The sequence below is a fragment of the Muscardinus avellanarius genome, assembly GCF_963383645.1.
Source record: "Muscardinus avellanarius genome assembly, chromosome: 13".
Taxonomy (NCBI): domain Eukaryota; kingdom Metazoa; phylum Chordata; class Mammalia; order Rodentia; family Gliridae; genus Muscardinus; species Muscardinus avellanarius.
Genome location: NC_137799.1, coordinates 96,410,842 through 96,437,454, shown reverse-complemented (window position 1 = coordinate 96,437,454; position 26,613 = coordinate 96,410,842). Strand labels below are relative to the sequence as shown.

The window sequence follows — 26,613 nt, the reverse complement described above, 5'->3', positions numbered from 1 at the left end:
AAAGGCACTGCGCACAGTATTTATGAACACTCTCTGCACCTTTCCCTGGGCCTCAGGACAAGGGGTACAGACACAAACATCTAACTCTTGCTGCTGGCTGTGCTGCCTATGACCCAGGAATCTTACACCTTCTGTCAGCGTTCATGAAACAAAAGCAGACTAACTTGTTAGGTTGTGAGGGGAAAGAAAACCCAAGTCTTTCAGTCTATAACAACCGGCAAGCACTTCAGCTCAAATGACAATTAGAGAATATTCTATCCAACATCATTCCTGTGTTTACATGAAACAGTCCCTAAGACTGACCAAATTCAGTGCCATAAAACAAGTTTCAGTGAATTTTAAATGACTGAGTAATAAAAATATGTTCTCAGATACAACAAAATTAAATTACATATCAGTAACAGAAAGATATCTGGAAAATCCAGAATTAAATTAAATATCAGTAAACAGAATGATATCTGGAAAATCCTCAAATACTTAGAAATTTTAAAAACACATTTCTAAACAACCAATGGGTCAAAAAAGAAATCCAAACAAAAAAAAAAAGGAACTATTTTGAGTTAAATTTAAATAAAAACACAGTGTCAAAATTCAAGGGATTATAATTAAAGCAGTGATTAGAGCGAAATTTATACCTTTCAGTCTTATATTATAAACAAAGAAAGGTCTCATATCAAGTATTTAAGCTTCCTGCTTAAGTACTAGGAAAAAAATCAAATTAAATCCAAAGTAAGTAGATAAAAGGAAACGGAAAAAAAAATCACAAACAATAGATAGAATCAATAAATCCAAAACTGACTGTTTAAAAAACTTAATAAATTTAGCCGGGCGTGGTGGCGCACGCTTGTAATCCCCGCGCTTGGGAGGCAGAGACAGGAGGATTGCGCAGGTTCGAAGCCAGCCCGCTGGCGTAAGAGACCCTGTTTCAAAAATATAAAATAGGTCTGGGAGCGTAGCCCGGAGGTAGAAGGGCTTCCAGGAATCCCAGTACCACCACAAAAAAAAAAAAAAAAAAGACTTCCGGGAAGATGGCGACCGAGAAAAGCGGGACTTAAGAGCTCCGCTAACAACAAATCTCCATTACCACAAAATCAGCGCCTTTCATAGCCAGAAAACACCATCACCAGTGAAACAAAAAATCACCAGGCTCCAGAGAGAAAGTGGACTGAGAACAGAGCCACAGAGGAGATACACCGGCCTCGCGCCCGAGGACGCGGCAGACGCGGCAGCAGCGCCATATTGCCGGCGGCAGCGGCGAACTCACCAGACGGCCACAGCAAGCCGAGGTGAGCCACTGCGGAACAGCTAGGCGAGATTTCTCCGCGCAGAGAGCATCTACAGCTCCCAGTGGCCGAGCTCAGCACACGCTGCAGGGATTCAGAGTAGAAATCAAAATCAAGAAGAAAAACACCAGCCCCACAGCCGAGGGCGTAGCAGCGGCGCCATATTGCTACCGGCGGCAGCAGCAGCGAATTCAGCGAGGCCAGTACAGCTACATCTGCGAACTCAAGAACAGTGAGTCAAATTGCGGGCCACAGAGGAGAAATCCCTGGGACTTGACCCAGTGGGGGAGGGGCGGTGGCCGAGATATCACACCATAGGAGAACGTGCAACCTGGCAACCCCCACAGTCTAAAGCAGCCTCTATCGACTCTCTGGGTCGGAGACTCTGTGATAAAACCCAGTAAAAGAGTAGTGGGGTCTGAGATACTACTGACTCGAGATCCAGAACACCTTAAGTGAAGTCATAGTGACCCAAGGGAAGAACCCAGAGAAGGCACAAACATCCGAAATCATGGGAAAGAGGAATAATACTGGAGCAATGAATGCCCACAACCCCACAACATCAGAACCCGATAAAACAGAAAATCAGAGATTTCTAGAAGATCAAATCAGGAAAATAACTGTAGAAATAATAGAGGTGCTTCGAAAAGAACTCAGAGAGAGTCAAAAAGAGATAAAGGATGCAATTAATGAAGTAAAGGCCTCAATTCAAAGCACAAACAACCGATTAGAACACATGGAGAACAGAATCTTGCTCTTAGAAGATGAGCAATCCAAAAATGAACTCATAGTTTCTAATCTAGAAAAAAATATCCGACAGCAGGAATCTGATATTGAAGAAATATGGGCCCATTTTAAGAGAGCTAACCTAAGAATTATTGGAATAGAGGAGGGAAAAGAAAGTGAAACCAAAGGGATCAACAATCTCTTCAAGGAAGTAATAGCAGAAAATTTTCCAAACATAGAGCAAGAGGTTGATACAAAGGTCCAGGAAACTTATAGAACTCCCTTTAGACAGGATCGGAGAAGAGGATCCCCACGCCACATAATTGTCAAAATGACCAATGTGGAAGCCAAGCAGAGAATCTTAAAGGCAACAAAAACAAAGGGCCAAGTGACATTCAGAGGCAAGCCAATTAGAATCACTCCAGACTTCCCAAACCAAGTCATGAGAGCCAGAAGGGCTTGGAGTAACATATTCCAAACTCTGAAAGAAAACAACTTCCAGCCAAAAATTTCCTACCCAGCAAAACTTTCTATCAGATTAGATGGAGAAATAAGAAGCTTCCATGACAAACAGAAACTGAAGGAATTTATGTCTTCAAAACCAGCACTAAAGAAAATACTCAAAGAGATTAACTACAAAGAAGAAATAGGTAACACACTCCAGAATTAGAGGAACAAGATTTTCCATCCAACAGACAACTAAGATTGGTTATCTGTGGAGATTCATTATTTATGTTAGTCTTTTACCTATCTCTAAAGGGTATTGTTTGCCTTTATTGTTGTTAATTTTTAGGATTTCTAGTTGGAATATTAATATACCTTCAGATATAGCATTTGGAAATATTTTATCCCATTCTATTAGTAACTTTTAACTCTGTTTACATTGTCTTTGGATATACAATTTTTTTTTATTTTCATTTTTTAGGGAGTTTGTATACTCCTCTGTTGCCTGTGCCATTGAAATCATAACCAAGAAATCACTGCCAATTTCAATGTTGTGAGGTTTTATGACCCAGATTTTCTCCTAAAAGTTTATAGTCTTAAGATTTATATTTAGGTCTATTATCTATTTTGAGTTAATATTTGTATATGGGATTAGGTAAGAGTCGAATTTTATTCTTTTCCGTGTAATTAATATTTTTTAACAATATTTAGTTAAAAGATTTTTATTTCCACCACCAAATGTTCGTGGAAACCTTGTCAAAAATAACTTGACAATATAGGGAAGAATTTAGCTCTAGGCTTTTATTTAACTCCAATGGTTTATATATCTGCCTTTAGAATAGTACTACACTGTTTCAATTATTGTAGCTTTATATGGTTTGAAATCAGAAAATATATATCTTCTAGCTTTGTTCTTTTTCAAGATTGTTTTTGGTACCTAGAGTCCATATTCTATATTAGGATAGATTTTTTCTGAAAAATAAATATATAAATATATGATAGTTTCACCTAAAAAAAATAGAAAAAAATATTCTCTGGTAAGAAAGAAAGCAAAAAGAAATATTGAAATGTTATCTTTAAGTCATCAAAAGCTTGGTATCAGACAAATGAAACTGTTATGTGAGATTATCATTTTTAATTTTAGATAAATTGCCATAATACTAGATGTCAACTACTAAGCCAAGCATGGGAGGGAGGGATAGGGAGAGAATGGGGTGGGGATTGGGTGGGGGCTGACTGGGAAAAGTGTGCATGTATGTCTACAAAAGTATGTATCCTACTATGATGTATGAATACAGTGCACCAATAAAAAAAAATAAAAAAATAAACTTAATAAATTTATTAAACTCTTGCTCAGTTTATGAGGCAAATAAGAGAAAAGGCACAAGATCCAATATCAGAAATGAAAAAGAAAGCCAGGCATGGTGGCTCACGCTTGTAATCTCAGCATTTGGGAGGTGGAGACTGGAGGATTGCGGTTCGCAGACAGCCTCGCTACTTAGTGAGGCCCTTTGCAACTCAGTGAGAGCCTGTTTCAAAAAATATAAAGATTAAAAAATAGGACCGGGAATGTAGCTTGGAGGTAGAAAGCCCCTGGGTTCCATCCCCAATACCCAAAAAGAAAAGAAATGAAAAAGAACATCTGTACACATTGCACATATATTAAAAATATTTTAAAGGCATGTCATGTGTTGCTGGGGAACTGAACCCGGGGGCATTCTACCTCTGGACTATATCCACAGCCTCAGCCCATTTTTATTTTTTACTTTGAAGTAGGGTCTCACTAAGTTGTGGAAGGCCTCACTAAGTAGCTGGGGCTGGCTGCAAACTTACAATCCTCTCCTCTCGACCTCCTAATTGCTGGAATTTTAAGTGTGCGTGGCCATGCCCAGCTAGCATTTACCTATTTAGAAAACAAACCCAGAATTTAAAAGTCCCCCCCACACACACACACACAACGTCAGGACAAGTTTCAATTAAACATTCAAGAAAGAAAAATTATTATTCCTACACAAACTTAAAAAAAAAGATGCATTACTCTGATGTTACAACCAACAACGGTTTTACCAAACCTTTGGTAAACAAACAAATTTACCGAATCAGGGTGAACTGCCCTGATGTTAAAACTAAGAAAGGCCATAAGGAAACTCTGGACATAGTCCATACTCCTCATGAACACAGACACAAAAACCTTTAACACTCTAGCAAAGAGCAGCAATAGATAAAGAGGAAACCACTACATGACTAAGGTTTCTCCCAATAAAGCGTTTAAGGTATTCAAAATCTGACGGGCTGATGTCTGCAACAGAGTAGGAAGCTCCAGGCCTCATTCATCCACGAAAACACCAAATAAACAACCACAGACGAGGTGTGTGGGAGCGAGGAAAACAGCCGCTCATCTTCCACAGCCAAGCAAATGCCAATCAAAGAAAGTCACACCCACCACAGAAGGCCGCTCCATCAAGGCCGGCTGCCCTGCCCGCCCGCCCTGTGCAGCCAGGCAGGGAGGAAGCGCTTAAATTCCTGGTTTTCCTTCCTCATGGAAGAAAGAAATGTGTGAAAATGTGGAACCACTGGCTCTCGGCAGATTCTTATGATGTTACGCACCTACTACCACACAGTAACAATCCCAATGCTAAGCACTGATTCAAGATCAATGAAAAGTTGATGCACAGAATTTTTTTTTTTTTTTTGGTGGAACTGGGGTTCCTGGAAATCCTTTTACCTCTGGGCTACACTCCCAGACCTATTTTTATATATTTTTTTGGAAACAGCGTCTCTTAAACCAGCGAGTCTGGCCTCGAACCAGCGAGATCCTCCTGTCTCCGCCTCCCAAGCGCGGGGACTACAAGCGTGCGCCACCACGCCCTGCAACAACAGAATTTTTACAAGAATGTTCATAGCAACTTATTCATAAATTCATAATAGCCAAAAATTAGAAACAAACCAAACTGCTTTTAACCAATAAATAGATACACAAACTGGCCTTCTGATTCAATGGAATATTCATCAATAATAAAGAGTAATCAACTATTTATTTAAGTTCCAACCTCAAAAACATAATGTTGAAAGGCCAGGCATGGTGGGCACGCTTGTAATCTCAGCATTCGGGAGGCTGAGACAGGAGGATTGCGGTTCACGGACAGCCTCAGCTACTTAGTGCGGCCCTCTGCAACTCAGTGAGACCCAGTTTCAAAATAAAGAATAAAGAACTGGGCAGGGGGTGTAGCTCTGAGGTCAAATGCCTCTGGGTTCCATCCCCACACCTGTTAAAAAAAAAAAAAAAGTTGAATGAAAGAAGCCAGATAAAAATGTATATATCCCATATTATTCTGTTTATATGAAACTATAGAAAATAAAAAGATCAGCTATGGAGATAGTAAGCAGAGTGGTTAGCTAGATCAGCAATGGGAGACGGTGACTATAAAAGGCTATAGAGAACTTTTGGGGATGACGGAATGTCTACTGATAGACTGTAGTAGTGCTCATAAGGTGCATGAATTTGTTAAAATTGCCAAATTATACACTTAAATGGGATACTTTTTATTCCATATAAAATTTTCCTCAATAAAGTTGACTTTTTTTTTTGTGTGTGTGTGTGTGTGTGTGTGTGTGTGTGTGTGTGTGTGTGTGTAGTACTGGGGATGGAGCCCAGGGGCATTCTACCTCTGAGCTATACCCTCGGCCCTACTTAAGCTGGCCCCACCACGCCCGGCTTAAAGTTGACTTTTTAAAATAATATTATAGCCACAATATATTACTAGAATTCAATGTAATGAAGGCAACAAATTAAAAGAATCACTGAAAAAACATGACCTCGTTATCCTAATAAAGCCTTTTCATCTTATGTGTTCCCTTCCCATTTTAGTTCAATGCATATATCTTTTGTGTTGCAATTACCATTTTGTGTAAGTAGTTCTGCATTCGATTTTTTATTCATGCTTTTCATATTTTTAGCATTTCACACGCTATACAAAATGACAACATAGTATTTCATCAAGTCGATATGTTATATGAATCAGCTGGCTATTCACTAATGCCTGGATGCTTGGATTATTTCTCATTTTCCTCAATTATAGAAATTAATAAGCTAGACACGGTGGCACACACCTGTAATCCCAGTAGTTGGGAAGCTGAGACAGGAAGAGCTCAGGTTTGAGGCCAGCCTCAACAACTTAGCAAGTTCCTGTTTCAAAATAAAAATTTAAATAAAGTCAGGTGTGGTGATGAATGCTTATAATCCCAGTAGTTGGGAGGCTGAGATAGGAGGATCGCAGGTTCAGGTCCAGCCTTAGCAACTTAGTGAGATCCTGTTTCAAAGTTTAATAACAAAATAGGGCTGAGAGTGTAGCTCAAAGGTAGAATGCGCCAGGGTTTAATACCCAGTACCATACACATACACACACACACACACACACACACACACACATAATAATAATAATAAAATAAAAATAGATCTAAGGGTATAGCTCAGAAGTAAAATGTCTGTACCCAGTACCATACACACACACACACACACACACACACACACACACACACACACACACTAATAATAATAAATAATAATAATATAGGTCTAAGGGTGTAGCTCAGAAGTACAATGTCTGAAGTTCAATCCTTAGTACCATATACACAGAAAAATTATTACAATGAACAACTTCACATGATACAGATTCCTTCTTAATTTGAGTATTCTTTGAACAAACTCCCAGGAGCCACAGAAGACTCCTTCCTTCCTTCCTTCTTCATTTTTAAAAACTCTTCATTTTAGAAATTGTATTTGTTTGCTAGTACTGCTGTAACAAAGTACTACAAACTTAAGTGGGCTTAAACCACAGAACACTAATGTCTCACAGTCCCAACGCCAGGATTCTGAATGTGAAGTAACACTAGGGTTGGCCCTTGTAGGGGCTGCAAGACAGAATCTGTTCCAGGCCTCTCCCCTAGGTTCTGGGGTTTTGGCAATCTTTGTGTTCTCTGACTTGGACAGATACCATCCCGTCTCTGCCTTACTCTCCACGTGGTGCTCTGCTGGGATACAAGTCTCCGTGTCTAGTTTCCCCCTTTTTATAAGAACACTAGTCATACTGAGTTGGGGGCTCACTCTACTTAGTATGACCTCATCTTAACTAACCAAATGATCCACTTTAAAATATGATCATATTTTGAGGCAATGCAGACGAGGACTTCAACATTAGAAATCTGAGGAAGACACAAATTCAACCCAAGCAATATAGACTTGTTATTAAAACTCAGAAAGCAGAGCTGAATGTGGGGGCACACATCTGCAATCCCAGCACTTGGGAAGCTGAGTTAGGAGGGTCACAGATTGAGGCTAGCTCAGCAACTTAGCAAGGTCCTGTCTTAAAATAAAAAAATAAACAGGGCCAGGGTGCAGCTTGGAGATAGAATGTTCATGGGTCAATCCTAGTATAATAAATAATAAGTAGAGCAGACTGGGGTATAGAATGTTCCTGAGTTCAATCTCCAATATCAAAAAGAAAAGCCTCAAAAACAGAAAAAAACCCATAATAAAAAGGTAGAGCTGTTCTCAGTCTTTACTGTGCCATTCCACAGAAACAATCACTGTTGACACCTTAACTTTGCTAACACTGAGTTGCGCCATGGCCTCGCACAAGCCAGAATTCAATGCTACTTCTGTATCACGGTTAAATCTAATTTGTCAAGCTTACTCGCTATAAGTTATAGAAGAGTAATCACAGAACAAAATCAACAGTAAAGAATCAATGAACAGTAAATCTGCCATTTTGACAAAAGCATTAATTTTTAAATTGTGGTAAAAACACAATGTAAAATTCGCTATCATAGCCATTTTTATTTCATTAATTAACTTATTTTTTACATTTGGCCCTGGGGATTGAATCCAGGGGCATTCTGCAGCTGAGCTACACTCCCAGCCCTTGTTATTTTTTGTTATGAAACAGGGTCTTGCTAGGTTGCTATAAAAGTCTTGCTAAGTCAGTCTCCCGTGCACTGGGGTTACAGGTGCACGTCCCTGTACCCAGCTAGCATGATCATTTTTAAAGGATCACTTCGGTAGCGTTAAGTTTACTCACAGTTTGGTACAACATATCTCCAGAATGTTTCCATCCTACAAAACTAAAACTCTATACCCATTAAACAACTCCTCCGTTACCCTCTCCCCTACTTCCTGGTATGCTTTCTGTGTCTATGAATTTGACTATTTTAGAAACCTCATATAAATAGGATCATACAGCATGTGTTATCTTTTTAATACATGCAAGTCAGAGTATGTAATTTATGAAAGATCTCGCTAGCAGAGCTAGGACCGATCTGGAATTTCTGATTCCTAGAACAATAACTCATCTGAGGCTATTTCAGAGTTTCCGTTGAACAATGAAAGCCTCCTGATAGCCAGAATTTTTATAAGTATGCTTTATGTCTACCATAGAATAAAAGACTATTTAAACCACAAAGCTTTTAAAAGTCCTGGAAATCAAGATTTACGACTTTAAATATGCCTGGTTCCTTTGCAATGCTGCTAATTCATAGAAACTGCAATGCGGCCAATATTAAACAGAACCAGATCTGATAAGAACAAGAGTCAAACAAAGCAAAGTATAACATCTCTAGGTCAGAGAGAGTAAGCTGCAGTTACCAGCTTACGAGGCCGGGCTCCTGGGAGGGATGTCAGCCCCCTAAAGAAATGCACATGTGGTCTGGGAAAAACCGCTCTTCAAAACAGATGCAGACACTGGGCAGCCGCTGCAGGGCAGATGCCCACATGACCTTCGCCAGCAGCCATCATCGGAAACTCTGAGATAGCCTCAGGTGCGTTACTGTTCTAGGAATCAGAAACTCCAGATCTGTCCTAGCCCTGCGAGAGAGATCTTTCATAAATTACATACTCTGATTTGCGTAAATTAAAAAGATAACAAACACTGTATGATCCACTTGCTGGATTAGGTAGTCTCCCACCAGAACTCCCCTGCCCTAGACAGTGTGGTAGAAAGCTCCTGGGGTTTCCAAAGTCTCACTAAGAAACGCTCCCACTATAGACATTATCATTTAATTTACTCTTCCTATGAATTTATTCCTAATTGTTCAATGTGCACTACTGAGGCAATTTAGATTAAAGACGTAAACCTATGTCTCGGGATCATAGATCTGTAATACACAAACCTAAACATTCCCCTTACTTCAGACAGGTTGGACACAATAGGAGTAGGGTGGGGAGCTAGGGGAGGCTAGGGGGATAAGTAGGGGATCTGGTCAGTGTTCTATTAACTAAGTCAACTCAATTAAAGTTATAGTTTAATGGAAAAGCCAACACGATCATAAAACAAAAATAAAACAAAACAAACCGAAAACATAAAACAGGTCCTCCGGAGACCATCACTAAGCATCTCCAACATCCTGTTCCTAATTGGCAGTAAACGTCTTGATCTGGCCTATTTGAGCAGTGGCAACCTACGAAAAAACAATCTGATACAATTTAGAGTTAAAATAAGCAGGACTCCATCTAAATGAAATGGGAAGAAAATTAAACCCCAAACAAACAAAAAAACCAAAACCTAGCCAGGAACGCAAATGGTATCTCATTTACCTCTTCAAAGGAAGCAGATCTTTCTTCCTTCTAGGAAGTTTAATGAGAAGCGCTGTGCATTCAGGTTAATGACTCGAAGACGGTCACCACTCCCCAGCGCACGCACAGGCACAGACATAAAAAACAGGCACGGCTCGACTTCACGTGAGGAATGAAGTGCGGATCACGGTGAGTGCCCTGGAATACTTGCAAATGAGAACAGCAGTGATTCCCACATTTTCCAGAACCCCACAAAATGCTAAATGCTGTATTTATATTGCAGAACTATGAGATGCTAAGAAACTCTTGGCAGACTAAATAAAAGTGTGATACCTAATAATAGCAGATGCCATTCCGTGAGTCTGCTAAACGTACTTGCTGAACTTGGTAGTCTCCCACCAGAACTCCCATGCCCTAGACAGTGTGTTAGAAAGCTTTTGGGGTTTCCAAAGTCTCAGGAAGAAAAGGAAAACAAAATTATAAAGGAATAATCCAAATTTCTCTTCCTCGGTTGCCTACACCCATCCACTTTCATCTACGAACAGGCAGGGGATGGAATATAATTTGTACTGTATTCCCTGAACTAGGGTCCTAAGGATGCCCGGAGACAATGCCACAGGCCGTGGGCTGTGTGCGGGAGAAGACTAGGGACGTGCGGAGGAGAGGCCAGGCCGCGCTGACCTCCTGCTCTCCCTCTCGGACATTCCATGTGGCTTATTTCAGGGATCCCACTCCCGCTTGCCCTTACACTCATTCCTCGGGAAATGGTACTGCCACTGGCCATGAACCCTACGGGATGCAAGCTGCCCAGTTTTTGAGTCCCAGAGAGGACAGAACGTCCATCTCATTCCCCCAGGGGAATGGTACAGTGTTGGTCCTGGTGAAGGATGATGAGTCCTGACAGCCACACCGGCCTCAGCTGTCTCTGCTTACCCAAGATCAGACCCCCATCACAGAGGCCACACCCCAGTGACTGGTGGGTTAGCACCCGGTACAGCAGAGGCCTTCAGGGAGACAGCTGCAGCTCAACTCTTTCTTCTGTGTGATCCCACCTCCCTCCCTCCCCCACGGGGCCACTGCACACTAACCTACGACCCCAGGCCACAGAGGCCCCTTCCTGCCAGGTAGGCTCCCCTGTGCCCGACAGCTGTCTACAAACTCCAGAGCAGTCCACCCAAACCAGGCATAGCGTGCATTTTAAATCTCTTTTGGGAGTAGGCAGACACAGTGGAGCATACCTGTAACCTCAATATTTGGGAGGCTGAAAAGAAGAATCTTAAGTTTGAGGCCAGCCTAAGCAACTTAGCAAAACCCTATTTCAATAAAAAAATATATATATATATAAATAAAGGGGTGGGGTTGTAGCTCAGAGGGAGAATGCCCCTGGGTTGAATCCCCAGTGCCCTCTTCCCCGCCCCTGCTAAGCACACACAAATCTGTTGTGGAAGGGATGCTCAGCTTTCCAACGGCCTGTCTCTGGTTTCCAACTCAGGAGATGTCAGAAGCGTGATTAGTTTTCTAAAACCTCAACATCATCCTGCAATGCTCCTGATTCACTGCTTCGCTTTGCTGACTGCCTTACAGTACAAATTTATAAACAAATTTACATGAACGCTCACAAGCTGAACTACTTTTGTAATCTTCATTTTGACTTTTTCCCATAAATGCTTCATTCTCTAGCCTGCCTACATTCAGTGTCCACTGCACTACACCCCCTCCCTTCACTCTCGTCATTCCACATGAGAGACACCCCTCCCCACCACAGCGGCACGTGTGACCATCTAAAATGCCATTCTCTTATTTAATGAGTTAGAAAATAATAACTGGATGCATACTATGTGCCAGGCAGTGTTCTGGCCTTTAAAACAAGCCTGAAGCCAGGCGTGGTGGCACACACTGTAATCCCCACACTTGGGAGGCTGAGACAGGAGGATCGCACAGGTTCAAAGCCAGCCTCAGCTACTGAGTGAGGCTCTCGGCAACTTAGTGAGACCCTGTTTCCAAATAAAGTATAAAATAGGTCTGGGAGTGTAGCCCTGAGGTAGAAAAGCCCCTGGGTTCCACCCCCAGTACATAAATAAATAAATAAATAATAAGACAAATCTGAGCTTCCAGAAAGGGAACCCAGAATTGTTTAAAAAGATCCCTGCAAAGAAGTCAGAGATTAAAGACAACCCTAATGAACATGCAGGAAACAGTACAACGGGCACCTGTCCTCCTGCGAACAGCCAGGGGACATATGGCTGGCACCTCCCTATTCCTGTAACCTCATTCAAAGATAATGCTAATACAAATTTGGTGAAACGTTTTCAAAGTTACCAGGAAGACTAATTGAAATAATCAATGTATAATATCTTGTCAACAATTAATTCATTCAACAACTTATTCTGCACCAGGTACTACTGAATTTGTTAGTAGTCAACAAAACTGATAAAAATTAATTTTGCTCCACAGGCATAGTGACCATTGAGATCCTGGACAAACTGATGGGCTTCAAGTGACGGACAGGGCCCACATGAGTGACAGCCATCTGCTTTCCTCAGCCTACAGGTTTAAATGTGAAGGTTGTCCAAACACCCTCAAAGCGACACCCAGGATGCCGTTTGCCCAGATATCAGGGCACTTCGTGGCCCAGTCAAGTTGACACATAAAATTCACCATCATGAGACCAATGAAGAGATCCAGCATCATACCCGCACACACAAAGATCCTTGATTCATGACAACAGGAGCCTCAGATGGGAGAAACAACTTTTAACCGCCATGTGGAAGGAGTAAAAATCAATGCCTACCTTCAACTGTCAGACACAGCTCTACATGAGAAAGGCAAATCAAAATGCCTTTTGTGGGGGGGGGGTGTGCGTGAGGGGTCTGGGGGTGGAACCCAGGGGCATTCGAACTCCGAGCTATACCCCTGCCCTATTTTTTATTCTTTATTTTAAAACTGGGTCTCGCTGAGTTGCAAGGGGCCTCACTAAGTAGCTGAGGCTGTCCGCAGACCGTGATCGTCCATTCTCAGCCTCCCGAATGCTGGGATTACAAGCGTGCGCCACCACGCCCGGCTTCAACATGCTTTTAAAAATACGAAGGTGTGCAGTACACCTTGAAGTTGGAAAAGTTTTCTCAAATAAGATGTAAAATAATTAACTTTGGAGGGAAAAATTAGCCGGGCACAGAGGCACATACCTGTAATCCCAGTGATTTGGGAGGCCAAAGCAGGAGGACTGTGAGTTCAACTTGCCCATCTCAAAATGAAAACAGAAAGGGCTGGGGATACAGCTCAATGGTGGAGGGTCCTGGGTTCAATTTTCATCTAGTACTACAAAGAAAAGGGAGGTAGGAGGAAGACTGATAAATTTGATTAGAATAAAGTTAAAATGTCTCCTTTAAAAGACAAAAATGAAGCCGGGTGTGGTGGCGCACGTTTGTAATCCCTGTGCTTGGGAGGCTGAGACAGGAGGATTGCACAGGTTCGAAGCCAGCCTCAGCTACTTAGTGAGACCCTGTTTCCAAATAAAATATAAAAGGGGTCTGGGAGTATAACCCAGAGGTAGAAAGCCCCTGGGTTCCAACCCCAGTACCACCACTAATATTATAGTAATTTATACAAAATTAACAATGACAATCTCACATAACAGATTCATTTGTCTGATATCAAACATTTGATCACTTAGAGATAACATTTCAATATTTTTTTGCTTTCTTTCTTACCAGAGGATATTTTTTTCTTTTTTTTTTAAGGTGAAATTGGATAAATTGTTATAATATTAGATGTCAACCACTAAGCCAAGCATGGGAAGGAGGGATGGGGAGGGAATGGTGTGGGGATTGAGTAGGGGCTAACTGGGAGATGTGTGCATGTATGTCTACACAAGGTTTTTTTTAATCCCATTATGATGTATGAGTACAGTGCACCAATAAAAAATTTTTAAAAATTTTTAAAAATTTAAAAAGTAGGCACAATATTGAACGAGGGAAAACCACAGAATAAAAGAGGTAAGAAATGCAAGAATAGGCTATTAAAGTCATAAGCTACACGAAGACTTAATCCAATCATTCTAAAAATACTTTATTAGATAGTCAATTAGAAGAACTCGTTGAGCTAGTCAACACAAAGTCACAACTAAGCAGTCTTTAAAATAAGTTATTCAATAGAGGCAACCATCCACGGTCAAAGCCTGAAGCGGCACCCCACCACAGCTGGTCCTCAGCACACGCCTCCGTCTCTAGGTCCACCCTCAGGGCTCCTCGTCAGCCCTCTCCCGAACTGCCCGTGCAACTGCACCGTGCCTTGCTCCCTTCCTTCACCCAGTCCTTTACATCCTTTCCACTTCGATTCTCCTTTTAACCTAAGGGAAAAACACTTGCCATTTCTGTAAGCAACTCTGTCTAAAATGAAGGAATCATAAAAAGCAGGGACTGTAAAGATCTCACCAGCCAGGCTGACAGCTGTGCGCACTGACCCAGCGGGAAGGCTTCCTCACGCCCCCCACACCCATGGCCGACGGGAGCCACGACATACTAAGTGCTGTCCGACAGGCATCAGCGAGTCCTCAGGCCGAGGCCGCAGGACAGCAGCGCAGAGCGAGGGACAGCCAGCATGCCGGTGGTAGGGGCGGTCTCACCATCCTCCAGCTGTGCCCGCCCTCCCAAAGGAAGCAGAGACAGGCGGAGACACACAGGGAGGTGTGGCTGCCGGGTCTGGCCACCACGAGGGCCCTGGCAGCACGAGCAAAGTGGACACGCGGCACCAGAACTCACCTGGGAGCACCTGGCCAGGCCCCGGCTTAGGCCAGGGAGGAGAGACAGGCGGCTGCTCCCTCGGCCCCTCTCAGTTTTAAATGTATACAGCATAGGTCCTGAGAGGCAGAGGAATGCTTGGAAAGGAATCGTATAAGGACTTAAGCTAGCTTGGTAGTAAGAAATCGCTGTTTTTGAAAGACACCACCTGCTAGAAGGAAGCGGAGTACATCCTTTCAATGACCTCAAAGCAGCTCTGCAAAACGACTCAATATTGGGTTCTGTCAGCATGATTAGGTAAACGTTTACCCTAAGCCATCATCTTTTAGAATTTATTTCATTCAACTCTCTTGAATACCTTTACACTCAGTGAGGCAATGGACAGTGGAAAGTATGCCTAAAAAATCTCTAAGGCATCAGAGAACTGGGCGAAGAGAGGAAGGGGGGAGATAAAGGCGGTCCCTTTAAATAACTGATTTATTTCAAAGCAGTGCAGAGCAAGGTTTGCTCTTACCTGTATCCAGGAGTTAAGTTTTGCTTCTCCAGAATTCTGTGGTTCTTTGTTAATCAGACAAGATAAGCACCATATTAGAATTTTCTGTATTTCATCTGTGGAAAGGAAAACTAAAATGAATAAGGTCACCAAGCAGATAAAAAGATAACCTGTTTTTAAACCCTTTAAAATCTCCGACTCCTCGGCTCACGGGAGCGGCAGCTAGGAGTGTGTGTGGAGCTCAAGTCTGGGTGTTCTGCGGGCTCGGGGTCACTGTGCTCACCCTGTGTGCTCAGTCCCTTCTGTAAGAGCAGCATCTGAGAGGCAACAAGAGTGATGGGAGGAGCTGGAAGCACGGGGCTTTTCTCAAGGTCAGCTCTCTACTCCACATCTCAACCACGAGCGATTTCAGGCTTTTTAAGGCAGCATGACTGCTGGTGTGGCAGTAGCCAGTATTTCTAGTTTAATCCTCTAATTTGCCAAAATACCCTCACTTGTTCAAAGCAAATTTAACAAAAGGGATTGTTTTACAACATATTCTGCTTAGTGCCCAACAGCCTGATGGGACAGACACCACTGCCACGCTCCTAACACTTTAAACTGCAAGACTTTAGCAAGGGTGTGAGGAAAACGCCGAGTTTTGCCCTCTGCGCGGGCGGGAACAGCGCTTGGGGAGCTTTTCCTCTTGTGGTGACAGAGTCCGTTCCAGGTAGAGATTTTAGAACACGCTTAAAAACTGAAGATGGCAGTGCCCGAACCAGAAGAAGGCAACTGCAGGCTTTACCGAGGCCGTGGAGCTGAGGCCCAGACAGCCAGCAGCTGCTCCTGCGCATCAGCTCGCGACGAGCAAGGATGGGGACCACGCTCGAAGCTGCCCCTGTGCTGCAAGGATGGGGACCACGCTCGAAGCTGCCCCTGTGCTGTCACCACAAAGCAAAGGATGCTAACAGTAAGTTTTAAATCCATTCCCCGTCACAGTCATAAGCTTCTGTTCACCCAGTAACTAATACTGCTAAGCAAACACGTCAGAGGTTATTCTAAAGGACATTCACTCCCCCAGCTGTTCCGAGCTCAAGCAAACCTTCTAGGGCGCCGGTTTGCCTACGATGCTCTCAGTCTGAGAGTCCTATTAAGCTAACCTCGAAGGATGCTGAGGTTCTTCAGGCTTAACCAGCACCTCTCTGTAAAGTCATGGCCGCTGCACTTCCTGTGGCTTAAATATCTGAAGAAACTCTATGACAGAAACATCCAATGAAATGCTGGCACAACCAGCATCCAGGGTCAAAGAATGGATTGCAATGGGCAGCACTTCCAGAACAGAGGGAGAGACACACAGACAGAGACAGACAGAGGGAGGGATTAAAGAGAGAAGGAAAGAGAAAGGGAGGGAGAAAGAAAGAGGGCCGGGCGTGGTGGCGCACCTTGTCATCCCCGCACTTGGGAGGCGGAGACAGGAGGATGGCGCAGGTTTAAAGCCAGCCGCGCTGGCTTAAGAGACCCTGTTTCCAAATTAAAATATAAAAAATAGGTCTGGGAATGTAACCCGGAGGTAGAAGGGTTTCCAGGAACCCCAGTACCACCAAAAAAAGAGGGAAAGAAAGAGAGGAGAGAGAGGGAGAAAGGGAAAGAGAGAGGGAGAGAAAGCGAGAGAGAAAGAGAGAAAAGAAAGGCGGGGGAAGCAGAGGAGGAGAGAGGAGAGGAAAATGGATAAAGGTAGTTGTGGAACTTAAATATAAAAGAATCCAAAAGGTCGTGTTTCCCAAGTATTACTTCTGCTCTCAGCTCAATGAGGAAACACTCTTGGATTTTTCTCTAAAAAGAAGACAGAGCAGGATACAGAAGAGGCAGGGAAATGCCCCGGGCTGCAGGGCTTTCTTTGGCCAGAGCCAGCCGCTCAAGCGCAGGCGCGGGCCATCATCACTTGTCACTGTGTGCTGAGCACTGAGCACCTGGGCGGGTCTGGCAGACCCTCCTAGATGCTGAGGTCAGGGCTGGAGCGCCCAGTGGGCACGTCATGACATGGACACTGCCTGGGTGAACCGCTCACTTTGGGGACAGCCATGACAGCAGATCTTAGTGCAAATTTGGATTGCAAAAATGAGTGGTAGGAAAAGATATAACCAAGGTTATTTTTTATACCTTGAACTGAAATCCCAAATGGAAGAAGCTGAATTCTGCAGTCTTTTGTTCTACAGTTAAAAGTTGTGAAGCCATCAATTTTTAGACAGCGAGTGTTTCTTTACTGTTTTAAGCTGGCAGGCTTTGGGAGAAATTGATACACAGACTGGACAGTGAATGGCAACGAAGGCGTTCTACCTCCGGCTCCAGCGAGACAGCAGCGCTGGGCCAACGGCCTCCGTCCTCAGTACAGGCAGCCGCTGCATGCAGCACACACCCTGAGTAAGTGTGCTGTCTTATCCCATCAGGGGCATCTCACCGCATGGCAGGCACTACTACACCCCAGCCACATTTAAAAAAAAATTTTTTTATTGGTGCACTGTATTCATACAGCATAATGGGAAAAAAAATTTGTAGACATACATGTACACATCACCCAGTTAGCCCCTACCCGATCCCCACCCCGTTCCCTCCCCATCCCTCCTTCCCATGCTTGGCTTAGTGGTTGACATCTAGTATTATAGCTTAAAGATAACATTTCAGTATTTCTTTTTGCTTTCTTTCTTACCAGAAAATATTTTTGATTCTTTATTTTGAAACAGGGTCTCACTAAGTAGCTGAGGCTGGCTGCAATCCTCCAGTCTCAGCCTCCCGAGTCCTGGGATGACAACATGCACCGCCACGCCCGGCTCTTCTCCTGTCTGTGATGTCTTTTCATTTCCAAGTAACCTCTCCTTCCTTATTACTCTTACTTCTGATCCTGATCTCAATTTACACTGTGGGCGGCTGACTTCATTTCATGATGGAAATTTACTGTTTTCAAAAAGCAACATTAGCCAGGCGTGGTAGTGCATGATTGTAATCCCAGCATTGGGGAGACATAAGGATGGTAGTTCGTGGCCAGCCTCCACTACTTAGTGAGGCCCTTTGCAACTCAATGAGGCCCTGTTTCAAAATACAGAACAAGAAATAGGGCTGGGGGTGTAGCTTGGAGGTAGAATGCCCCTGGGGAACAGGGGAGACGTGTATGAGCTAATATGAAACAAAGAAATTAACTTGGTATCATTAGTACAGCCACTTCAGATGGAGTTAGAAATGACCTGATGAGGTGATTGCAGACAAGTGTTATATTCCTGCTCTTTGATGCAACAAGCCTGTTTTCCTACACCTCTGCACGTGTGTGTGTGTGTGTTCAGATAAATACAACAGACAATAATAAAGAGCGGCTTCTCTGCAATGCAGCAATGAATACATGTGGCGAGCACTTCCATGGAGGTCACGAGGTAAAGGGACTGATAAGTTTATCATTCAGGCCTCTATCATCTGTTAAACAACACCGAGGTTGACATTATCATTAGAAATTTTTATTTTGAGAGGACACAGCTTGGATTCTTACCATATGCTAAGACAAAAGGATTCCAGCAGGATTTTGCTAGCAGTTGACAAACTGTAGGGAATCTTTCCATGATTGTATTAGAATCCTGAAAAGAAAGGTATGTTTGGGTCAATAAAAGGGCACCATGTAGTCACAGAAACGAACTGACACCACAGGCTGAAGAAGGGTGGATGTTCCTTGTTTCTTATGTTTTAGAAAAGTAGGCAAGAAGGATTAGAGAATCTTCAGCTAAGAAAACGAAATACAGGTAAACAACCAACCGACCCTCTGCCATTCATCTTAAACCAGGATACCAAAATTAATTTTACTTCAATCATAACTGTCAGGAAAGGATAGTTTTTGAAAAATAACATAAACTGAATAAGAATTTTTAAAATGATTTTTGATTGATAATTTTATAATCCCCTGTCTTCATCCTGTTTTTTTTTTTATTCTAGCAAAATAAAAGAGGTTTCTAACTCAGCTCCAGGAAGGTTATTTCAAAGAATGTTCGAAAGGAAAAGAATTCTGGAATTTGTGAAAAGAAACGAACGCAGTCAGAGCAGAAGACATATACCTCCGTTTACTGCTATCGTGGTTGTCACATGCTAAGTGACACCATGTTTAATCTATAACAACAAGACAAGAAAAAGAACCAACCAAATAGAAAACAGCTTAGGATTAAACAACGCACATGCTGCTGCACAACGGGCCCTTCTCACTTCTTTACCTTTCATGAAAAATTAAAAGTAAGACCAAAATGAGACAACGTGCAGGCAAGCCGAGACAATAAGCACCTCCTGGGGCTGCAGCAATCACTTCCTCATCTGGCTCAGCATCAAGGCTGCTCCTAGACTTCCTGGGGCCACAGGAAGGTCAACTTACCACCAAAAACAATTGTAAAAATTACCACTGGTTGTCCATACAGACTATATCTTTCTAACTTCTAAAGCCATAAGAACTCTTATTATCAACGAAATTAGTCTTCAAATTTTCTACTTCTTTGTTTAATGGAAAGGAAGCAGAACAGCTCTGCTACTGGCATTTGTTTTGAAAATTAAGAATCAATATAAAATGAATGATGCGCTCTTAATATGAGCGTGTGTGCTGTCATAAAAATATCCTTCACAATGAAAGCAACATTACATCAAAAGGAAAATATATCATGTTTTCTGAACAATAAATTACATAGCAATAGTGAAGACAGGAAATCTTGATATCAGAAAAGAGAACTTGAAACATTTACTAAAAAGATGAAAATATACTAAAAGATACTCCATAGACGAAATCTTTTTTTTTTTTCCCCAGTACTGGGGATGGAACCTAGAAGCACTCTACCTCCAAGTGACATCCCCGGCCCTATATTTTATTCTTTCTTTCTTTTTTATGGTACTGGGGATGGAACCTAGGAACCTTCTACTTCCAGGCTACACTCCCAACCTATTTTATATTTTTATTTGGAAACAGGGTTTCACCAAAGTGCTGATAGCCTCACTAAGTAGCTAAGGCTGGCTTTGATTCTCCTGTCTCGGCCTCCCAAGTACTGGAATTACAAGCGTGCGTCACCACACCCAGCCTTATTTTTTATTTTTATTTGTTGCGGTACTGGAGATGGAACCTAGGGACATTCTACCTCTGGGCTACACCCCCAGCCCAATTTTTTATTTATTTTGAAACAGGGTCTCACAAAGTTACAAAGGGCCTCACTAAATAGCTGAGGCTGTCCGTGAACAACGATCCTCCTGCTTCAGCCTCCCAAGTGGTGGAATCACAAGCGTGCGCCACCACGCCCGGAAATAGATAAGATCTCATTTATGAAACTTCAGTATTAGAACAGACTTTAGTATCTCTTAGGACAGCCCGCTTGAAAACAGGGTTAAGGAAAGAATACACACGTGAGCAAATACCTTGACATCCGAGGCCTGGAAGAGAACCCGTTTACTACTTGACAACAGGCATTCTTGTTGATTTAAAATAATTCCATTGGTATTATGTTCATCTGTGCAAATACCAACGTCAGTTTCAGTATCCTGTATGGGGAGGGGGCAGGGAAGCCGCCAAGGCTGTGTGCACGTGTGTCACCAGCACTTAGGTGAGATGATGACACACCAGTAAAAGTAGGAAAACTAAAATAAAAACAACTTTCTTGGGCTGGGAGTATAGTTTACAGGTAGAGAATCTGCCTAGCATGCAGAAGGTTCAACCCCTAGCATGGCAAAATAAGTTAATTAATTTAAAAATATGTGTGTGTGTGTGTGTGTGTGTGTGTGTGTGTGAGAGAGAGAGAGAGAGAGAGAGAGAGAGAGAGAGAGAGAGAGAGAGAGAGAGAGAGGGGCACTAGAAAAACAATATGTATGTAAGTAAAAATAAAAACGACTTGCTTGGTTAGAAAGCCTCATGTGAAAATATAAGTAGCCAAAAAGAAAAGGCCAACATCATAAATCAGAGGGCAGGAAAGCAGCTGCCGTGTGCAGTACCCATGGAGAACGGACCTTTCTAATCTTTGATTATACTGGGGTCAGTACCACCATGTCCTGGGCAGCGTCATGGCTTGGTGGAATCTGGTAGAGTCCCTGATGTCACACAATAATTTCATCATCTCGGCGTATTACTTACCATCTCTTTTAAGGCTTCATACATCTGTCTCAAGAACTCCTGGAACCGAGGCAGGTGAAGGCAGGTGTCCTGCTGCGCTTCCACAGTGGAGGCCTGATTCCACACAGAGAGCTTCTGCAGCCAGAACTCAGAGTCAGAAGCAAGGCCTCCGGAATCCCGGGCCATCTCAACACAGGGGAAAGTGACCTCCTCCACCGCAGCCTGCCAAGCACTGGGGGGAACGGGAGCACACCCCAAATCTGTAGGGAGGAAGAAAACGAGGCAGTTGGAAAGGATCCCTGACACCCTGGTGGGTGGAGAGGAGGCCGGGGCCTTCCCTGGCCTTCGATGCTACCCATCCAGGACCATCTTCAAACGTGTCGCCAGCTGTGGCTCTGATGTTTACCACCTCAGCTTTTCACCATGAGTAATATCATTAGATCAGAATCACTTACTTCCACAGGCACATGCTAATTGTGCACCAAAAGCTCAGCTGATAATGCTCTACATCTTCTTTGTAAGATCGAGCTATTTTTAAACGTTCTGAATATAAAGTTCCTTTGAGTATTTCAATGTAATAGGAAATCAAAAACATCCATGGGTGTTTAATAGTAGTCTGTGCCTAAGAAATGTTTTTGAAGTTCTTATATTTGATATGCATTTCTGGCTTCTCATTTAGGTATAAAATAAACCTCTATGCATTACTGTTTAATGAATTTTCTTCCCAGTTTTCCTTTATTTCTTAGAAAAAAGTAGAAGTCATTCCACATGCATCAATTTAAACAATCTGCTTAAAGACTGCTTCACATGCTTGATCTCAATTACTTCACAAGGAAGGACTATATTTTAGTAAAATATAATAAGTTCCAATTATTAAGGAAGTGCACAAGTCTTTGGTGACTGAAAGCAGTCTCCTGACTTGACTTTCTGCCCTGAGGTCCATGTGCAAGCGCGGGGACCTGCGGGGAGCATGCGCCCAGGGAGCTAGGCAGTGGACTCAGCCCTCCTCCTAGCCGTGCCACGGAGGCCTCTGGGAAGCAGAGTGGGAAAGGAGGCCCTTCTCAGCAGGTGCAGGCTTTCACGGACTTGCGCTTCCAGGGCCGGGGATGACACTCGGAGATGTCATTTCAAGAAATTGATTCCAGTCCGGGAAGATGGCGACCGAAAAAAGCGGGGCTTAAGAGCCCCGCTAACAACAAATTTCCATTACCACAAAATCAGCGCCTTTCATAGCCAGAAAACACCATCACCAGTGAAACAAAAAATCACCAGGCTCCAGAGAGAAAGCGGACTGAGAACAGAGCCACAGAGGAGATAACCGGCCTCGCGCCCGAGGACGCGGCAGACGCGGCAGCAGCGCCATACTGCCAGAGGCACCGGCGAATTCACGGGACGGCTACAGCAAGCCGAGGTGAGCCACTGCGGAACAGCCAGGCGGGATTTCTCCGCGCAGAGAGCATCTAAAGCTCCCAGTGGCCGAACTCAGCACACACTGCAGTGATTCAGAGTAGAAATCAAAATCAAGAAGAAAAACGCCAGCCCCATAGCCGAGGGCGTAGCAGCGGCGCCATATTGCCACCGGCGGCAGCAGCAGTGAATTCAGCGAGGCCAGTACAGCCACATCTGCGTACTCAAGAACAGTGAGTCAAATTGCGGGCCACAGAGGAGAAATCCCAGTACTGTACTCCCTGGGACTTGACCCAGTGGGGGAGGGGTGGTGGCAGAGATATCACACCATAGGAGAACGTGCAACCTGGCACCCCCCACAGTCTAAAGCAGCCTCTATCGACTCTCTGGGTCAGAGACTCTGTGATACAACCCAGTAAAGGAGTAGTGGGGTCCGAGATACTACTGACTCGAGATCCAGAACACCTTAAGGGAAGTCATAGTGACCCAAGGGAAGAACCCAGAGAAGGCACAAACTTCCGAAATCATGGGAAAGAGGAATAATACTGGAGCAATGAATGCCCACAACCCCACAACATCAGAACCCGATAAAACAGAAAATCAGGGATTTCTAGAAGATCAAATCAGGAAAATAACTGTAGAAATAATAGAGGTGCTTCGAAAAGAACTCAGAGAGAGCCAAAAAGAGATAAAGGATGTAATTAATGAAGTAAAGGCCTCAATTCAAAGCACAAACAACCGATTAGAACACATGGAGAACAGAATCTCGCTCTTAGAAGATGATCATTCCAAAAATGAACTCATAGTTTCTAATCTAGAAAAAAATATCCGACAGCAGGAATCTGATATTGAAGAAATATTGGCCCATTTTAAGAGAGCTAACCTAAGAATAATTGGAATAGAGGAGGGAAAAGAAAGTGAAACCAAAGGGATCAACAATCTCTTCAAGGAAGTAATAGCAGAAAATTTTCCAAACATAGAGCAAGAGGTTGATACAAAGGTCCAGGAAACTTATAGAACTCCCTTTAGACAGGATCGGAGAAGAGGATCCCCACGCCACATAATTGTCAAAATGACCAATGTGGAAGCCAAGCAGAGAATCTTAAAGGCAACAAAAGCAAAGGGCCAAGTGACATTCAGAGGCAAACCAATTAGAATCACTCCAGACTTCCCAAACCAAGTTATGAGAGCCAGAAGGGCTTGGAGTAACATATTCCAAACTCTGAAAGAAAACAACTTCTAGCCAAAAATTTCCTACCCAGCAAAACTTTCTATCAAATTAGATGGAGAAATAAGAAGCTTCCATGACAAACAGAAACTGAAGGAATTTATGTCTTCAAAACCAGCACTAGAGAAAATACTCAAAGAGATTAACTACAAAGAAGAAATAGGTAACACACACCAGAACCAGAGAAACAAGATTTTCCATCCAACAGACAACTAAGATTGGTTATCTGTGGAGATTCATTATTTATGTTAGTCTTTTACTTATCTCTAAATGGTACTGTTTGCCTTTATTGTTGTTAATTTTTAGGATTTCTAGTTGGAATATTAATATACCTTCAGATATAGCAATTGGAAATATTTTATCCCATTCTATTAGTAACTGTTAACTCTGTTTACATTGTCTTTGGATATACAATTTTTATTTTTTTATTTTTTAGGGAGTCTGTATACTCCTCTGTTGCCTGTGTCATTGAAATCATAACCAAGAAATCACTGCCAATTTCAATGTTGTGAGGTTTTATGACCCAGATTTTCTCCTAAAAGTTTATAGTCTTAAGATTTGTATTTAGGTCTATTATCTATTTTGAGTTAATATTTGTATATGGGATTAGGTAAGGGTCCAATTTTATTCTTTTCCATGTAATTATCATTTTTTAACAATATTTAGTTAAAAGATTATCATTTCCACCACCAAATGTTCATGGAAACCTTGTCAAAAATAACTTGACAATATAGGGAAGAATTTAGCTCTAGACTTTTATTTAACTCCAATGGTTTATATATCTGCCTTTAGAATAGTACTACACTGTTTCAATTATTGTAGCTTTATATGGTTTGAAATCAGAAAATATATATCTTCTAGCTTTGTTCTTTTTCAAGATCGTTTTGGGTACCTAGACTCCATATTCCATATTAGGATAGATTTTTTTCTGAAAAATAAATATATAAATATATGATAGTTTCACCTAAAAAATAGAAAAAAATATTCTCTGGTAAGAAAGAAAGCAAAAAGAAATATTGAAATGTTATCTTTAAGTCATCAAAAGCTTGGTATCAGACAAATGAAACTGTTATGTGAGATTATCATTTTTAATTTTAGATAAAGTGCCATAATACTAGATGTCAACTACTAAGCCAAGCCTGGGAGGGAGGGATAGGGAGAGAATGGGGTGGGGATTGGGTGGGGGCTGACTGGGAAAAGTGTGCATGTATGTCTACAAAAGTATATATCCTACTATGATGTATGAATACAGTGCACCAATAAAAAATAAAAAAAATAAAAAAAGAAATTGATTCCACTTAAATTCTTTTTTTTTTTTTTTTTTTGCGGGGCTGGGGATGGAACCCAGGGGCATTCAACCTCCAAGCTACACCCCCCGCCTAATTTTTTATTCTTTATTTTGAAACAGGGTCTCACTGAGTTGCAGAGGGCCTCACTAAGTAGCTGAGGTTGTCCGCGAACCTCGATCCTCCGGATCATTTGTCATCCCAAATGCTGGGATGACAAGCCTGCCCACCACGCCCAGCTCCACTTAAATTCTTGACAGAACACTTAACAGATCAGATATTCCAAGTGAAATACTAAAAGTATCAACAAAGAAGTTTCCATTAGTAAATAGGAAAGCACGAAAGTTAACGCGTATACAACCTGGCTACCCTGCAAAAGACAATGGCACTAAACAGTTAACTGTTCTGAGAAGGATGGGGCCGTGACGACAATGAGCAAATCTGGGCTAATAATGAGGAAGCAGGTGGACTGTCAGAACGGCCTGCCAGCGTGCAGGTGGTGGCCCGAGTCCTGCCTTCCTCTCCCTGTCGCCTCCTGCGAGCCACCACGGAGATCTGCGGATTCTATTTCCTAAGTCGACCCTGTGTATCATCACTCACACCAGCCCTTCTCCCACTTAAAACCCCTCTTCCAAATCCTCCCGGGAAGAAACCCAGCTCCCTGCCGGAGAACCCGAACTCCTTAGCCTGTAAAACACCGTCCGGCTTGCTCTCCCAGCTCAGCAGCCAGCTCGGCCTCCCACCCCAGCCTCTGCACAAACACCACCCCTTCCTTCCCCTCGGCCGCCTCCCCACTGCCCTTCGCAGGCCTGCACAGCAGCAATTACCCCAAGTATTTATCTATCTGTTCACCTGGCTACTGCACCTTCTGCTGGACGTCGTCCTAGAACTTAGACATGCCTAGCGAACAATAAATACTGAGTGAAGAAACGAACAGTTCGCGGGTATTCCACAGCACAGCTCTAAGCTGTCAGAGCAAAGGGCACCTCCAAGATGAGGCAATTAAGTCTTTAAAAGGTCATTCTTCCAAAATGAATTTTAAAGTATTCTTTAAGCTTTAAAGTACTCTGAAAGCATTCTTAAGGTTAAATGAGCTTTAATTGTTTGTATCCCATTTTATAAATATAATAACAGTGACTGAGACACGCATACACGTGCCATGCTTTGGCAACCCACTGAATGCTCTCTGCACACTCCTCTAGTCACCAGCGGCTTTGCAAGTGGGCGCTGCTGTTACTCCATCTGACAGAGGCACACAGAGCCTATGCTACGAGGAGACCTACAGGAGGTAAGCAGGGTCGGAATCCAGGCGCTCGCTCTGAAGTCTGTGCCCTTCCACAGTGAAGTAACTG

The 26,613-nt window shown here is 42.8% G+C and overlaps 1 protein-coding gene across 1 annotated transcript in view; it reads right to left on the bottom strand.

Annotated features, from left to right (window-relative positions):
* Positions 1-21,526, bottom strand: part of FANCC (FA complementation group C) — a gene marked incomplete at both ends in the record, with an annotated part of 116,046 nt that extends 94,520 nt beyond the window's left edge. Inside the window, 3 exons of the mRNA XM_080709023.1 lie at positions 15,274-15,368; positions 18,767-18,851; positions 21,362-21,526. Of these exons, the coding sequence (XP_080565149.1) occupies positions 15,274-15,368; positions 18,767-18,851; positions 21,362-21,526 (345 nt within the window). The remainder of the gene's footprint in view (positions 1-15,273; positions 15,369-18,766; positions 18,852-21,361) is intronic.
* Positions 21,527-26,613: the final 5,087 nt, after the last annotated feature.